General features: G+C 40.0%; 1 protein-coding gene across 1 annotated transcript; it reads left to right on the top strand.

Annotated features, from left to right (window-relative positions):
• Nucleotides 1-85: 85 nt before the first annotated feature.
• TFB2M (transcription factor B2, mitochondrial) lies at nucleotides 86-12,283 on the top strand. The gene is made up of 8 exons (XM_065057924.1): nucleotides 86-410; nucleotides 1,388-1,476; nucleotides 2,398-2,551; nucleotides 2,941-3,089; nucleotides 4,500-4,589; nucleotides 5,661-5,723; nucleotides 6,904-7,055; nucleotides 8,343-12,283. The coding sequence occupies exons 1-8, from the start codon at nucleotides 86-88 to the stop codon at nucleotides 8,527-8,529; spliced, it is 1,209 nt and encodes a 402-aa protein (XP_064913996.1). The 3' UTR covers nucleotides 8,530-12,283.
• The last annotated feature ends 5,908 nt before the right edge of the window (nucleotides 12,284-18,191 follow it).

Raw genomic sequence — 18,191 nt, 5'->3', positions numbered from 1 at the left:
GCAGAGGCGGAAGTGACGATCCCGTTGCCGCGGCGATCGCGCACCCGGTGCTCGCTAGCGTGGGGCCGGTGGCGGCAGCGCAGTGATGCTGGCCGGCCGGGCGCCGCCGGGCGCTGCGGACTGCTGCCGCCGCCTCCTGGCGACGACTCTGGCGGCGGGGCTGCGGCCGCTCCTGTGCGGGCTGCCGCTTTGCTGGGCGACAGCGAGGCGGGCGGCGGGGCAGTGGCCGAGCCCGGGCCTGCGGCTGCCGGAGGTGGCGGAGGCGGAGCGGCTGGTGCAGCAGGCGCAGCGCAGCCGTGCGTCGCTCCGCCGCTTCATCGCCTGCCCGCAGCTGGCGCGCACCGTGCAGCGCTGCCTGCAGAGCGGAACCGGCCCCGGCCCCCAGCCCGTCCTGCTCGAGTTCGCGCCCGGTAAGCCGCACCGAGACTCCTGCCGTCCTCTTCCCGCTGCCCTCCGGCGGGGATACTTTCGGGTATTCGCCGTCTCCGGGGCCGCTGAGACACGGCGCTGTTCGGCGTGCCCCAGTGACCTTGCGGGGTCAGTGTGAGTTGCCGCCCTCGCCACCGGCGGTAACGGGCCCCCGGGCCGCGAAGAGCTGGTGCTGCTGAGGGAAGGGAGCGGGACCCTTGCCTCTCCCTGGGTTTCGGGTGGGGGTGGCGGAGGAGATCCGTTCTGGGGGCTGCCCCGGCCCGCCGGCTGCTGCCTTGTGTCTTGCCGGGACGGGCGTCGGCGATCGGCAGGGCGGTGTGGGTGTCGCGGCACCGCGGTGTGCCCGGGGCGGGAGGCGCGGGAGCACGTTTGTACGGAGCTTGGAGGGCAATCAGTGAGTGCTTGGTCTGGTGACTTCAATCACTGGTGTTAAAACTTTGCTGTAGAGTAAATAGGGATGTGAATTTCTATCCAGGTAACATTTTTGACTTTGTAGGTTAACTTTGTTGGTAAAAGCATGTTGGTAAAAGCTCTGTTGGTAAAAGGCTCTGGGCCACTACATGGCTAGCCCTCTGCTGTTACTTTCTGGCTTTTTATTTTACATTTCTGCAGAGGATATTTTACCTGTGTGGATAATATGGGTAAGGTTTCAAAGAATATTACACTTGGCCAAAGAAAAAATAGTAGAGATATTTGAAGCATATCTAATGTACCTCAGTGCCAAATTGTAATGCTGTGCTTAGTGTAATTCACTGAGCAGTCTCAGGCAGGCTGCATGTAAATATTTTTGTAGCTCTTGTTTTGAAGTGTGTTTAAACAAACACAAGTTATCTCCATTTGAAAGTGGTATGTCTTAAGTGTTGTGTTGGGAAAAGTCACTAATGGAAATCACTTAGAAAAAGAACATCTCTCCTCTCCTCTTTCTTTTTTAAATTTATTTTTTATTTTCTCCCTTCAGGTCCTGGAGTCTTGACCCGAACTCTGCTCAATGCAGGTGTTAAAGTGGTAGCTCTAGAAAGTAACTCAGCTTTTCTTCCAAACTTACAGGTACACTTTAGATTTGTCAGCACATTTGTAAAACTTAATTAAACAGAAAATAAGAAATTAACTTATAATTGTGTAGTAACTGTTGGATCAAAAAGGAATTAGCCGGTGATTGTTACTTGTAAGATTTGAAACAATGCTTAATAATAATAAGTATTGTTTGGTGTTACATTGCACATTCAGCAACAAACTATTTTATAATCAGTTGATTTGGCATTTTGTGTGTGCAGGAATTCAAATTCATAGTCTTCCTATGAAGTTTCATGCATAAATTTGAGGCTAATACTAATCAGAGTCATTGTAGTCATGTATATTTAAGCAAGATGTCTGTATGTAGCTTTCAGAAATCTGTAAAAATAGTCTTGGTTATTCTGATTATCTCATGGTATGATTTAATCTGTTGCCCTGCAATTTGCTGGTAATATTAAGATATCTGTGTTGTCCTCTCCTGTTCACCTTGCCTTTGCGTGTATTTAAAGGTTGTCAGACACAGAGCTGCAGAAGTTACACTAGAATTGTGTTACAATGCAGTAGAGGTTTGGAACCAAAGATTCTCACTTGTCATAAAATGTGTATAAAAGGCGTTCTCTCTGCATATATGAAGAATTGCAGTTGTAAATCATTAAATGCAGTGGTTTGCTTAGTTAAGTATAGCTTTTTTTGAAAAACATTGCAGAATATCCTACTAATTTAAGAATGTGTTTTAAAGCCCCAGTTGCACAGCATAAAAATGTGAAAAAGCCTTGCACAAGAAAGGATGTTATTCTTTATATCAGCTGTAAGAAGCAGCTCTGAGATTTTATTCTTGTTGACTGGGTAACAATTTTAGGTAGTGCTTGAATATTTCTCTTTTGTTTGGGTCGGGTGTTTTGCAAGACAGGTTACTTCATCCCAATTTCTTCAACTGACATTAATTTTATTTAGTCCCTAGAGAATAGCCTGGATGGACAATTAAAGGTAATTTATGGTGACTTCTTCAGACTGGATCCTTTGGTACCTGGAACTCTGAAACCACCTGCTATGTGTTCTAACAAACTTTTTGAAACCATTGGTGTAGCAGCAGTTCCTTGGATGGCAGGTATATGTATATAATCACACATTTCAAATCCTTCTGAAGGGTGTGTAGGCAGTTTGGCAAAATCTTTGGGATTTGCTTGAGGTATATATTCTATTTAGTATATATGCTGGAATAATGAATATTATACCCTACATTTGACCTTTGCTTACGTTCTTGATAGCTTAAAACCCTTGTGGCAATATGACATCTCAGTTGTTTGCTTGTCTTTATTAAAGGTTTAATCTAATGCAAACTGGGCTTAGCTTTGACTGAAGCTTGAATCTTATTCATTTTTGAACAGTGTGAGCTGGTAGACTTTCTTTTCTTCATTGTTTGTAATACAGCATTAATGAGATCATCTAGTATATACTGCAAAACTTTAAAGATACTTTTGCACACTGTTGAAACAGATGTACCTGTGAAAGTTTTTGGAATCTTACCACAAAAAAAGGAAAGGAACATGCTTTGGAGGCTTCTTTTTGCCCTGTATGAATGCAATTCCATATACAAATACGGAAGAGTAGAACTCAACCTCTTTATAAGTGAAAAAGAGTACAAGGTATGTCTAAGAGATTTTACAGGTAGTAAAGAAAAAGTAGTGCTTCAAAGAGCTCAAAAACGTATATATTATGTAGTTAATGTTTTTGATAGTCAGTTTCTGTTTCTACAGGAGTTCTGAGTCTTGTTCGTTTCCTACTTGTTTTCTTTATGTGCTAATAGTGCTGTCAAGAAACATTCTGTTGTCACATAACCACAAATGTTACAAATGTGAAGGCTGGTCCTTGAGAAGGCTACGCAGCAGAGCAGCTGCTTTCCATTATAACTCATGAGGTGCTTAAATTCTGTAACATGCTTTTGCAACAAAATTGTTTACTAGTTGCAGGTAATAGTCGATGAAGACTGACTGAAAAACGCCTCATGAAGAGGATTTAGAATTACTAAATACCATATTCAGTGAGACACATTTACTCTCTTGACCCACTTTTGTAAGCAGTACTGAAAGAAACTGAGGCAAAATATGAGTGATTTACACCAAGGTGCAGAGCAGCTCTCTGGGTTACATGTTCCTAGTTTACGTTGTCTCAAACCTCCGGAACTATATTTGTAGTTCAAGGGTAACTTTTCTTTCTTCAAAACTGTGAGGTTTGTACAGAGCCACAAACCTTTAATTATATGAACTAAGCAAAGACTTCCAGGTGTGCTTCTGCAAAATGACAGGTTGGACACCACTGGAATGTTCACTTACATGGTATGTTTTTAATAGCCAGATTCTTAGCAAATAGAGGGCAACCTATTTATTTAATGCTGTTGTTGTGTAATTTGTTTTGGTTTTATTGTGAACCCTGTTAAATAAGAGTTGTGTACCTAAGTAAAAGCAATTGGAACTTCCTTTTTATCTTTTGCTTGATCCATCTTCCTGCTACAATTTACTTATTTTTTTACCCTGTTTGAGAAAAAACACAAGATTTATTTTGCCCTGAGAGCTGTCTGATCTGTAATATTGATCAGGATGATGACAGCACAAGCTGCTTAATATTCAGTGAGTTCACCTAACGGCTTACTCTGCTTGTGTGTCTTATTTGGAATACTATAAGTATGAGCTGACAAGTCTACACATGTTACATTTTTTATGCAAAATATGATCCCTGTTTCTCTTCTGTGTGAAACTTTTCCACCTTAAAAGGGACCAGAAAGTATAAGCTGAAAATTCCTACACAGCTCAGTTATCCAAATAACTTCTGCAAAGAAATACTTAAACTGCCATAATGTCTTCTAATCACGTGTTCTGAGAAGATGTACTAAACCAGCACAAAATATGTATTTGCGGCCTAATGTAACTTTACCTTGGAATTTTAGACTTAACTATGAGTTTCTTACCACTTCATATATACATATAAAGATTTTGCTTAGGTAAGGAAGCAGTCTTAGTTTTTGCAACAAAAATGCTCTTTCTTTGCCATTTTGTTAGGTATTAACAGCAAAGCCTGGGGATCCGAGGGCTTACCAAGCACTCACTGTACTTTGGCAACTAGGATGTGAAATTCAGCTACTGCATATGGTAAGCTTTTTGTACCAGCTGACATGGTCTAATGCTATGGACACATTTTTAGAAGAGGTTTTATAGTGTTTCTATGATCGTAAACTAGTTGGAAGCTAATTTGATGTTTAAATTTGTTGGAGAGCTATTGAAAACCTTTGTATGTAGAAACCTGAAATAGTTGTGTTTTGTGTCAAACTCTTTTACTTATGCAGCACTATTATTAACTGTGATGTCAGTATTTTCATTATGAGCCAGTATACTCAAAAACATTCTCAGAAGCTGCTAGATGTCAAAGAGGTGTTTGTGTAACAGATTAAGTATTTTGCATCTTGCTAGGGGTTGTGTGAGACTAGAAGATTGCTCTTCCAGTCTGTCGTAGTCTGCTCTTTGTTATGTCCTCTGCATCTTGCCATCATGTGTGCTTTCAGCTTCATGAGCTGTGTTCAGTAGAAGTATGTTTTTCAGTCTTGGTGCCTTTATGTGCAAAGCAGGTCTGCTTCTCCTGCTAGTCAATAACTATGTTAGCTTGTCAAACACACTATGGTGTAGTTTTAGAAAGTTTATATTATCACCCCACCTCCACGTGAGCACACAACCATCAACTTTCACTTACTTGTGCTTTTTAGATTGACCTTTGTTTGTGCTCTGTTTTTTGAGGAACCTACCATCATAGTTTAAATGTTTTGCTAATCTAAATTTAAAGGTTTTGCTATCTGTTGTTTTCCAAATACCTTGTACTATGAGGTGTATATTAAGGTAAATATCAAGGAATTGAAGAATCGGTTGATGCTTAAGGAACCTATTACATATGCATACCCTGGTCATACAGTGTTTGCTACACATCTGCTTGTTGCTGCTTCAGAAGACAAGTTATTGAGCTGATGGGACTTTTGTTCAGACTGAGTATGGCCTTTGTGTGCTTTTTACTTGTCTTTTTTTTTTTTTTTTTGTAGTTCTAATATATTTACATGATTTAAAAGTAAATTTTAGAAAGGGGTAAGATTCTCATTTGACAGGATTGATGGTAAATATATTTCTAAACTCTAACAAAACACTTTAATTCTGTAATCTATTTGCTCCCTCCCATAGGAACCTTGGTCATCATTTGTAACTAATTTGAAAAATGGGGGATTGTGGATACCAAAAAGTGTGGTAAGATCGATGTGTGCACTTTTCTTCTTTTGGATATGCAGCTAAACCACTTTAATTAAAGTTAAAATAACTTTATAACAGCATTTGCACATATATTTTTGGCTGTGAATAATGTATTTTTAAAGAAGTTTTCTAATTAAAACTTATGGGCAGCATGTAGATGTGCCATCGGAAGTGGGGTGAAGAATTGCTATTAGCTTAGAAACTGAAATAAACCAGTTTCTTTATTGTCTATGATCAAAAAATACAGTGAATGAACAGCATAAAGGGATGTGAACAGGTAAGGGTCACATCTACCTGCTTGAACAGGTGTTGCCACAATTAATAGGACAATCAGTATGCTGCTGGTTTTGATTAAAAGGGTTATTCACATGTCCAGTGTAGATTCCGTGTGCTAGTTAATTGCTGAAAAATGTGAGTCTCAGTGCTTAAATTTGAGAAGTAGAAAAATACCCTGTCTAAGTTCTTTGCTTTTCTCTTTTAGAGAAGTAATGATGTTCCTTTGTATAGTATATTTAGGTTTAATACCAATAATATGAAAGCGTGTTTATTTGATATTTGGTTTTACCCTCCCCAGAAAACTGCTATGATAGTATATTGAGTGTTTGAAATGTGACTCTAAGTGAATACAAGTGACTGGGCATGTGTTACACACTTCAGTGTGAGACCTATTGGACAATACATCCGTTGCTGCCAATACAGAATTACATTTCTTTCAGCTAAAGACTCCATTCCCTCTTAGTTTCATAACATCCTCAAGCTGCAGTATTGTCTTAGTGTTACACGCAAATAATTCTGTCTTCATTTACAAAAGGCAGGTAGATCCGATACCTTGCATAGTGTAGAAATACTATAGCCCATATAATTGCTTAAAAACTCCAATCAAGACTGTATTGTCTATTTTAACTAAGAGAGTTCGGTCTTGAAATATAAAAATAAACCCAAGAGATAGTATATCTCTTTTGTTTCCTATTTCCAGTTTGGGGGTGGAAGGATATAAAGCATCTTTGTTTTAGAACACCATTTTAAAGCATTAGCTTCTAACAAAATAATCTTGTTTAGACTTCTAAAACTCTTTAAGAAATGTTACAGGTGGCACAAATGAAATGCTTACTCTTAGCTAAAGACAGACGCTGTCTTAAAAATGACCTTTCAGTGGCTTGTTTTGTTTTTCTTGCAGTTTCTGCCAAATGACCATTTATGTTTGGTACGACTGACTCCTCAGCAAAATCTGTTTACAGGAGGCTTGAAGCCCACAAATGCAACTACCTTTATTTTCATGGTGAAACAGTGTCTTGCTAAGCCTAAGTCTAGACTTACTGATAGATTACAGTAAGTAAGAAAGAATTACAGTTTTTATACTTTTTTCTTCAGGGAAATATAGAAAAATATTAAAATATGTTCTCAAAGCAGTATTTATTTGCACACTTGAGGTTTGACAGGAAGGTCAACAAGTATTTAGAATGTAGATGTGCAGTAATTGTACCTCCAGTGGAGGTGAGGTCATGTATCTGCAAGAAATTTTCACTCACATTACAGACATAATAATAAAGTCATCAAGAGTTTTGCAGGTATAGAAATTAAAAGCTGCAGAAGTTTCAGTTTATAACAGACATCCAAGTAAAGATAATGAAAACAGCTGAAGGTTATTGAAGTTGAAGTGGGGTTGTCCTCAGATGGCTTTCTGTTATCTAATTAAAAAATTAGACTTTAGTCTTATTTACCAATTACGGAACTCTCTTTAGTTATTCTTTTTGACATTACACTTGAGCTGTTCACTTTGCTTTATGATCAGTAGATTTCTGTTTCCCATAAATGGGAAGTTTTTGCAGTCTGGAAAGCATAGACTTCCACTTACTAAGGAAAATAATTAATATGTTTCCCATTTGCTGATAGTGGTTTATGGAAATTAATTTCCAGACAGGAAAAAAGAAGAACCCTAATAAATTGCGGTAACTCATGTAGCAAATACAAGTGCAAAGAGCCTTAATGAATTTATTTTTTGAAGCTCAGTGGTGTACCAAATCTCCACTTGATCCTTCGGTCAGGAAGTGGATCTGACCTTGAAGCTTCTATTGTGTATCTTCTGTCTATTTATACACCCTTTTCTTGCCTGGGAAACATTTAGTGTATATATACATTCATAAAAGGTCTAGTTTTCATAGCAGTGATGTAGATTGGGAGATGCTGCATGTATCTTTTTATATAGAGAAGAAAATACCTGTGAGGTGTAAGTCACACTAACTCACGCTATACTAAATTAGCTTGAAGATGACCTTGGCAGGCATTGAAGAATAACCCTTTTTATGCTGTAATGCCTATTACTGACTTATGCAGTTGGGGCAGAGGAAGGAGGAAGGGAGGGCACCCACACTCTGACGAGGAGGCTTATGTGTTTTGGTATTGTCTGTGTCTGCTGGGGGGCATTCTTTGGTGTTTATATGTCTTACTAGCATAGGTTTCTTCCAGTTTACAGTATGGATTGAAAATAACTTGTGTTACAGGAAGATGGTAACTTCTAGAAGCTGCAAAAGAGTGAGGTAGACCTTCGGATACTGTTTCTTGCTGGTTTAATTTTTCATAGAAAGACATACTTCATTATGACTTTGTTTGTTTCAGATCATGGAGCTTGGATGATGCTGGGAAATTACTGAGACAGCTAGAAATTCCAAGGAAAGCTCAAGCACGTGACTTGTACCCAGAAGACTATAAGCATCTTTTTGAGGCTTTGCAAAACTCTAATTTGTTTATTGAAACCTGGTTCCACGATGAAGCCTTGGAAAGTATAAGGAACATAAACTTATAAATCTAAAGCTGCTGTCTTTTGGAAGATCACCTTTGCTTCTGGAAGATTACTTTGATAAGAAATGATTTAAGTACAATCGGAGGTACTGTTAGCTAGATGACTTCCTGTCCAAACAGGAAAATAATTTAGCAAGTAACAAGAGCCCTTCTACACAGAATGAAATTAACAGATTCACAGTTGTTTGATTACAATCCTATCTAGAATGGACAAACTTTGTGAATTTTCCAGGAGTGTATTAGTGGCCTGCTGCTTTTGGATGTGCCAGTTTAAAGGAACTTTTTGTTACACTGCTGTATATTTAAAACATTTGAAAAAAATACCAGACCAGATATCTTTACTTGTGTGGTTTGTATTTTAGTGCTCAGTGACCTTAACGCCCTTTCACAGATTCACAAAATACATAGGTCTTTCCAACAACTGAATCTGTTATATTGTCTCCTGACATAAAAACCTTGCAGTCTAGAGTCAATATAATTTCAATAAATCAATAGTAGTGGGTTAATAGGTGACAAGGTAATGACAGCACTATAAAACACCAACTGAGAGTTGTTTGGTTTTTTTTTTCTTAAACATGGTTATATGTCTGGGGAAAAAAGATGTAACAATTCTTTTTTTTGAAAACTTGAAAAGAGCATTGGGTACCCTGTTCTAGTTCACAATATGCAAACACCTGTATGTGTACAGGCTTTATCTTATTTTAGGTCTAAAAGCAAAATCCTCAGAACATTCAGTGCTGCATAAACAGTTTCGGAAAAAATCCCAAACATCGTATCTGCAACCTCTGTCAATATCTATTTTTTTAATGTGTATTATATGTACAAAATAACTTACTTCAAAGCCATATGCTAGTAAAATTCTCTTTTTAGACATAGTACCCTGTAATGCAACCTGTTCCTAGTTTCTCTTTGTGTCTTACCATGTAACTGTTCTGTTGTTGTCCGACAGTGCTGGCAGGCTATACTAGTTCTGTGTTGTATACTGTTTCCTCTGGGAAGACCTGTGGCCAAAAATAAGCTTTTTTTTTTTTTTTCTTTTAGCAGAGCTAAAGTAAAGGCTGAGCTGTTTTTAGGTTTTGAAAGACAGCAGTGACTGAAACAATGCAAACACAGAATTTTATTTCTTAAACGTAGTGTGAGGTATAGATGTGACAAGTGTTCATCTCTGTCTTCCTCCAGCAGTTCCTGCTGCAGAAGAAAAATTGACTTCAGGCAGCCCAAGTTCACTCTGCTCACTTGGCTGCAGATTTTGCTTAAGCTGACAATAAGCCTTGGTAATGTGGTGAAACTGCTGGAAAGACTGAGGTTTGATTTGCAGTCTGTCTCAGAGCGTTATTGGTGTTCTGGTGTAGGTCATGAAGATTTGAGGCTTTCTTTCTGTTTATATCTCTTACTGTTTCAGATAACTGGCATTTTAAATTGACTGTGAGTGGCAAACTTGCATTAACAGAGGCAAAATCCACCTATTTTCAATCTCGGTAGATGGCAACTGTCTTATCTACTGGTTTATAAGAAGGCACCCACCGCATTGAATCCAGTACCTTGCTTTTGTTGCAGCAAGATGTCAGCATACCAGGAGAAATATTCAATGCATAAAATATAAGACTAACACTGTCTAGACAAAGTTCTTTGTGTTGATGATAACATTTCAAACATGAACTGAAAAAAAACAGCAATTACTGAGCCAGTGCAGAAACTCCCAAGATAACATCAGGAGTCTGTAAGTGAAAGAAATATTGTGTAACTGGGGACCTGAAATGAGGAGATTTAGTGCTAATCAAAGCTCTGCCATTAAGTGTAGGCAATATGTTCAGCCCTGATCAAAAACATGAAATGAAGAAAACAGTGTCTGTCACTATAAAAGTGGTTTTGGTATTGATGGTAAGATGGAAAAAAGTGAAAATTACTGGTGTACGTGAATGAATACAGGGGAGTGAAATTGCAGTAGGTCCATGGGTTCCTTGATGCTTTCCACTCAGTACTTCCTACTGGTGCAGTTTTATAGCTTCTGTAGGATAACACTGAATGCAAACTTTCACTTAAATTTCAAATTGTATATAAAGACTTCTTATGCACTTTTGTTATGATTTTTTAACCAATCCTGTACTTCTTGTGTTCCTTTCCTTTGCATATCTGCCTTTGCCATATTCTTTGACATGTTGATGGAAAATTGACCCAACAACTTTTCAGTTATTTTTGATTCATGTAAATGCAAAGACAGAACTTGTAACTAGGAAAACAGTATATAAATTTAGGTTAATGTTTATATTTTAATAACCCCCCAAAATACTATTCCAAGGGAAAACAAAACTGCAAATTCCCTCGAAGTTTAAGATGTTAGACTTGTTCAGAAGAGAAGATCTTCATGCTAACTTTGAGACCAAAAGGTTCACAGGAACTATCTTTCTGTCATGGTGGGACAGCAGTTTCCTGTTTCTGAAAGTGCATTAACTTGCAAGTTACTGTACCAGATACAGTAAATAATAAAAATTTTGAAATTAGCTAGCACCAACATTTGAAAACATTGTCCAATTCAGTTTTTTTTTACATAGTTTTGTGTTACGACACTTTTTAAATGCAAGATATAAAGTAATAGAATTTTTAAATTGCATTAATTAGCTGTAATCTTTTGGGCACTTTTTTTTTTTCTCCTATGTTTTCCTTTCTTTTAATTTGTCATCTTGGATGACACGAAAGTGACAAAATACATACATTATACTTAACAGAAGGTCCATAGTATAGCATATTCTTAGAAATTCATAGAAAATTACATGACTGTGATGGCAATTGTCTAAATTTTTACTGCTTACCTACATTAAATTCATAGCAAATAAAAACAGAAAGATACTTGGTCATTATGATGCCCATTTAATGAGAAATTTTGCCACTTGGAATTAGATCAGTCGAATTGGATTCTACAGTTCATAGTTGTCTTTGGATGCAGAAGAAGGATTCGTGACCTTGTAGTAATCATTAATAACATGGTAGATGATGTGATAAGGGGTTGTTAAGATGGAATGTGTACATACTGGTTACTAGGCTTGTCAAGCATTGCACATTTTAATAATTACAGCTTAGCCTTCCAGGTAATAATGATAATGTTGATAGAAATATCAACATAAAATTCAATAAACAGGTTGTTGTGGTGTAGTTTAAAATGTGTAAGTGTGACAGAAAGAACCTGATGCTTCCTGAGAAACATGTTGAATTAATTGCTGTGGCAGGCGAAACGCAGTCAACAAGGCTGGAGATTGAAAACTTCAGTCTAAACTTTGCAAGCCTTTAATTAGCAAAGCAGTAGCTTTCTTTTATAAACGTTTTAAAAACGGAGGTAACAAATAGCTTTTCCAGAAAGGACAAGAAGTCAATGCGAGATGTTTATTCACTCACGTTTTGCCCTTGCTCAACAGCTATTGCGTCTTTCCTCGTGTGTGCTGTGTAATGTGTCACTGCTAAAAATAGGCACCCCGGCTGTCCCCAGCTGATAGAACGCACCACGCAGCAAGCACACCGAGCCCAAGGGAAACCAGGGGTAGTGAACATACACCAAATGTGACACTGAGTTACTCATAATGTAAGCAAGACTTTGACACTTGATGTAGTTGTTCCTATTGATAAGACACCAAGCAAACAGTTGAGAAATTGTGCTGGCAAACTTCAAAACCTTGTAAAGGAAATTCATGTGTTTGAGGCAGGGAAGACTCAAAAGTAAAAGTTTTTGTAAAGTTCATAATAATAAAAATCAATAGGCAAAATTATGTAACTGAGTGAAATTTGTTACTGATTTGTGCTTAAAATGCTTCTGCAGTGAGTTTAATTTTACGTTCTATAATAATTTTTCAACTAGCACACCCACATGAAAAGTAAGAGACCTCGTCAAGAGATTCCTGTGTGTTCATAAAATACCTGTCTGTGCTTAGAAGCTTTCAACTAATAATTTGATAGCTCTTCTATGCTGCTTATTGATACAGCTTTTGTACTAATTCAAAATGTAACGTTTGCTCACAGAAAAAAATCACTTGTGTGCTATGTTGTTTGGAATGGGTATTGCACGTTTATGACTAAAGAGCAGAATTTGTTTAGTTGTTCAGATTATTTAATTACTACAATTCTTTCTGTAAATTCATGTTGTAAAACACCCTGTCTTGAGATAGAAGAGCTAAACTTCCACTACGGTGTTTCATCTACCATCAGTAAGGAAGTCTGACTAATTCAGCAGCATCGGCCACAATTAAGTGATATTTCCCACAAAAATGCCTCCATTACATGCCTTGACAGTTGCTTCTATCCAGAATGTGTCATGCATTTCAAATAGCTTGTTTGGAAGTCTGACCTGTCTAGGTCAGTGGATGACTTGGTCATATAAAAACCGCATACTAATAATAGGGATTAATTCAACTAAATACAGTCCAGGGCTAAATTACCACTTACTGGGATATATAGCTATAATATCATTATGCTTTTCAGAAAATTCAGACTGACATTTCCAAAAGCATCTGAGTTGGGTATTCAGTTGGTCTCCATTGCTCAGACTGTGCTAAATGGGCCTCCTAGACAGACCAGTCCACAAACTGTAGGTGTAGATATCCAGAATCGGCATTCCAGGCTCTTCTTACAGATGTCAAAATACTGAACACTGCATGAATGCAAACGTTTTTGCTGTGTTTAAAAGCTCATCTATACTAGAAAACCTCCGTGACTACAAATATATTGTCATATCATATGAAATATGATGTCAGCCAGAAGTTGTTCTTGGGCTTCTGTGGCTTATTTCCCTGTAAAATTTATGCCAAGCTGATGAAAGCCCCTTTCTTCAGGCATTCATACTTGGGGTTTTGGTACAGTAGAGGGGCTCTCTAAGGTGGTGATTTTTTTGGGGGGGGGGGCTGGTGGTGTATGAAAGGAGACTTCCCTCAGGCACGTTTCTGTAATTTGTGAGATTTTGTTGTGTTATGGGACATGTGAGACTGACTTGGAAAACTGAGAAAATAATGAAAGATATATATGGTATTATATATTCAAATTGTCTGTTCCTTGAATGCACTTTTTGCAGCTCCTGGGTAGGACTTTAAGTTCATGCTTTTTCTATATTAATCTCTCAAGTTTATCCACCCAAGAGATAGACATTAACTTCTGTTATGAGTGGGCTTATGTTACAGGTTTTGGGCAATGCCTGCTTAGAAACTCAATGAAACAGCATAGACAGGGTAATGGAGACTAGCTAGGTGAAAGAGTGAAGCATACAGGCCAAATTAATATTTGAATAACTGTTAAAGCTAGTTCTTGATTATCTTGCAGTATCACTGTAATTGAACAAAAATTGTTAGGAGAAATAAATATAAGCATAGTAATATGCATAACTATTAAACTGGCAGCCAAATTGCTGTCAGTTCTGTTCGTAATGAATTATGTCACTGCAGCATTTAAGCGAATGTCAAAATATATTTTTCTGTGGGAATCCTGTCGCTTGGTATACATTGGTTCTTCCCAATAGCAGCGTTTTGGATATACATATCACCATATCTGATAATGTTGTTACAACTTGGATGAAAACAGTTGCAGACTGAAACAATCATTAGTGAGAAGAAAACTGAGTATGTTTTAGAGATGAAAAGCTGTTTTGCAAAACTGTTAGGTATGTCTCTCAGTGTTCTTTGACAGGCCTCGACACTCCTTTCCAAATACAAGCCCTAACTCCCTCTACAGGCATAATAAGGAAAACCAGAGTAAGTCTATCTGCAGTTTACCACATTTAGCCTCTCCTCCTTGAATGAAAGCTATGTAGACCCATACAGAAAGCACTTAGTATCTCATGGGCTTAGGACATCACTATTTCAGAGTGGTGCTCTCAGTTAATCCTGTAAGTGTTTTGCGTTTCCCCTGTCATTTATCTGCCTCTAATGATGACAGGCTGAGTTGGCGTTGTTCAGCCTGGAGAAGAGAAGGTTCTAGAGAGACCTTACTGCGGCCTTTTAATACTTAAAAAGGGCCCATAAGAAAGATGGGGACAGACTTTTTAGCAGGACGTGTTACAACAGGACAAGGGGCAAAGGTTTTAATCTAGAAGAGTGGAGATTCAGGCTAGACGTGAAGAAGAAATTTTTTATGATGTGGGTGGTAAAACACTGGAACCTGTTGCCCAGAGAGGTGGTAGATGCCCCATCCCTGGAGACATTCAAGGTCAGGCTGAACAGGGCTCTGAGCAACCTGATCTAGTTGAAGATGTCCCTGCTCATTGCAGGACGGTTGGACTAGCTGAGCTTTGAAGGTCCCTTCCAACCCAAACTATTGCATGATTCTGTGATGACTCTGATAAATAGCAGCTGGTGTATGGGCTGCGTTCTCAGTGATACACTCTGCCAGCCCTTGGGTGCTGAGCAGCTCCTGGCCCAGCCATACTTCTTTGTATTCAGACCACAATGAGATCCAGAAATATGTCTAGATGCTAGCTCCTAAGTAAAATGTCTTGGTTTAGGATGTTTTCTGACAGAATCATTATTGTATCTTATCCTGTGTGAAACAAACTTTAGTATTTTGATCAAGAGAATGAACTGAAAGGTATATCATCTTCTGCAACAAATGGGTTTACATACAATGAAGCCCCTTCCCGAGGTCTGACTTCTCTACTCTGGTTTCAATGTCGCATCAGTGAAGAAAAGTCACTGACAATGCAGCGATGAGGAACGATTCATACAGACGCAGAGACGCACAAAGTTCCTGCTAACAGCGAGAGCAGAGCTAGGCAGAGCTGAGCTCTCTTTTGTTAACAGTTCTCAATTCATAGGTTTACAAATACAGGGCTGGACCAAGAGGTTGGGCAGTTTTTTCCAAAAAATGTTACTCTAAACACACCACGCTCATGTTGTGACTGTTTTCAGTCACGTTCCCATTAATATCTTGTGGGCAGCGTTCCGACCTACCCATTCACATGCCCAGGCCCAACATTGACACATCAGACATATGGGGGCGGTTTTCCAACACGAGATATCATTCTCACTGGCCTGGACTATCACTCCTTATACTCATAAAAAGCGTACTTCTGTATAATCTGTCCAAGGCCCTTTAGCTGGAATTGTGCATCCTGCTGTTCCCACAGACAAACCCTTTGGGTGTCAGTATAAAATTAGTATGATTTTCCCTTTGTGATACATTGAAGGATGCAGCACTCACAAGCATCAGCCACCTGGCTGGAGGGGCTTTCTGGTTTCCTGTGCCACCTGGAGGACACAGCCCTGGGCTGGGGAGGGCCACCCACTCTGTGCAGCAGAGGGCCTGGGGAAGTTCACTTCATTACATAAAAGCTATGGGTATGCAGCCTCCATGTGTCCTCGTGCCATTTCCATTTTTATATGCATTTTTTTTGCACTTCCATGTCAGTTGTGAGGATGGATCGGTACAGAAATGAAGCAGCAATGGTGTTGGACAAGGCAAATGTGGCAGCTGGAACTTCCTATGGCTGCAGGTTTCCCCTGTGGCTGGACTGCAGCAGCTGCGAGGTGCATGTTAGAAGTGTCCCCAGCCTCCTGGCTAACAAGGTGCATGATTAGACATGTTGTCACTGCCTCATTCCCTTTAAAAACAAACCAACCCACAAAGTAACTGAAAAAACATCAACATACTCCTTGTTTGTAATTTGCCACAGAAACATTAGTAACCAGTTCCTTTAGCATCACAGGGTGATGTGCTAATGCAAACACATTATTAGATTGGTGCAAAAGTAATTGCAATTTTAGACCGTGAATTTAAAACCATTATAACTAGGCTTAAACACATCTTTATTAATCAAAATAGGAGCCATTGCAATCAACACATTTTTACCAATGAGAAATAAATTTGTTTGGCCACTTGGGGAGAATATAAGGCTGTTGTCAGACGATGTAGGGAGACAACTAGAAAAGCTAAGGCCTCCTTAGAAGTAAACCTTGCGAGAGGGGTCAAGGACAACAGAAAGAGCCTCTTCAAATATGTGGCAGATAAAACTAACACCAGAGGCAATGTAGGCCCACTGATGAGTGAGGTGGGTGCCCTGGTGACAGAAGGCAGAGAAGGCAGACTTACCAAATGCCTTCTTTGTCTCTGTCTACTCTGCCGTAGGCTGTCCTGAGGAGCCCCGTACCGCTGAGGCCCCAGAGGAAATCAGGACAATGGAGGAGTTTGCCTCAGTTGATGAGGACTGGGTTAGGGAGCAATTAGGCAACCTGGACATCCATAAATCCATGGGTCCAGATGGGATGCACCCACGGGTGCTGAGGGAGCTGGCTGAAGTCATTGCTAAACCACTCTCCATCATCTTTGACGAGTCTTGGGAAACAGGAGAGGTGCCCGAGGATTGGAGGAAAGCAGATGTCACTCCAGTCTTCAAAAAGGGCAAGAAGGAGGACCCTGGTAACTATAGACCAGTCAGCCTCACCTCCATCCCTGGGAAACTGATGGAACAACTTATCCTTGATGCCATCTCAAGGCATATCAAGGATAAGGGGGTCATTAGGGGCAGTCAGCATGGCTTCACCAAGGGGCAGTCATGCTTGACCAACCTCATGGCCTTTTATGAAGACATAATGAGGTGGACGGATGATGGCAGAGTGGTGGATGTGGTCTACCTTGACTTCAGTAAAGCATTTGACACAGTCTCCCACAGCACCCTTATAGCTAAACAGGGAGTGCAGTCTGGATGATTGGTTAGTGAGGTGGACTGCAAACTGGCTGAAGGGAAGAAGCCAGAGAGTCTTGGTCAATGGGGCAGAGTTCAGTTGGAGGCCTGTATCTAGTGGAGTGCCTCAAGGGTCAGTACTGGGACCAGTATTATTCCATATATTCATCAACGCTTTGGACAAAGGAACAGAGTGTACTATCAGCAAGTTTGATGATGACATCAAGCTGGGAGGAGTGGCTGACACGCCAGAAGACTGTGCTGCCATCCAGCGGGACCTGGACAGGCTGGAGAGTTGGGTGGGGAAAAATGGAAAGAAATATAACAAGGGGAAGTGTAGAGTCTTATATCTGGGCAGGAACAACCCCAGGTTCCAGTATAAGTCGGGGAATGACCTACTAGAGAGCAGTGTAGTGTGGAGGGGTTTTGATAGATAAAGATTTGTTGCTGAATTAGTCAGGCTCAAAGGAATCTCAAGGCCTCTTAGAGAAGCTGAGAACAGAATCTGCTGTGAGAGAGAGGGGCGTTTCTCAATCACCGGGGTCCTGGCATGGCATGAATCATCAGACGTATCATCAGTGAGACTCCAGCGCATGGACAGCCCACGATACTCATTTAGCGAATCCATGCTTGGAGCGTGGAAGCGTGATTAGAATATAGTTGCATATATAAGGAGGCTGGTTTCTGTAACAAATGGCTTTAGCGTGATTCACATTGAATCAACTTGTTTTGCTGAGTCCTTATTTCGCTCTAACAGTGTAGGGTAAAGGGACCTGGGGGTCCTGGTGGACAGCAGGATGACCATGAGCCAGCACTGTGCCCTTGTGGCCAAGAAGGCCAATGGCATCCTGGGGTGTATTAGAAGGGGGGTGGTTAGTAGGTGGAGAGAGGTTCTCCTTCCCCTCTACTCTGCCCTGGTGAGACCACACCTGGAATATTGTGTCCAGTTCTGGGCCCCTCAGTTCAAGAAGGACAGGGAACTGCTGGAGAGAGTCCAGCGGAGGGCAACAAAGATG

This window comes from Columba livia, chromosome 3, assembly GCF_036013475.1.
Source record: "Columba livia isolate bColLiv1 breed racing homer chromosome 3, bColLiv1.pat.W.v2, whole genome shotgun sequence".
Taxonomy (NCBI): domain Eukaryota; kingdom Metazoa; phylum Chordata; class Aves; order Columbiformes; family Columbidae; genus Columba; species Columba livia.
Note: the sequence above shows the minus strand (reverse complement) of the source record. Positions and strands in the feature narration are given on the sequence as shown.

Coding starts and splice junctions, on each gene's coding strand:
- TFB2M (XM_065057924.1), top strand. CDS start 86: ATGCTGGCCGGCCGGGCGCCGCCGGGCGCTGCGGACTGCTGCCGCCGC. Junction 411..1,387: donor CCTGCTCGAGTTCGCGCCCG/GTAAGCCGCACC, acceptor TTCTCCCTTCAG/GTCCTGGAGTCTTGACCCGA. Junction 1,477..2,397: donor CTTTTCTTCCAAACTTACAG/GTACACTTTAGA, acceptor AATTTTATTTAG/TCCCTAGAGAATAGCCTGGA.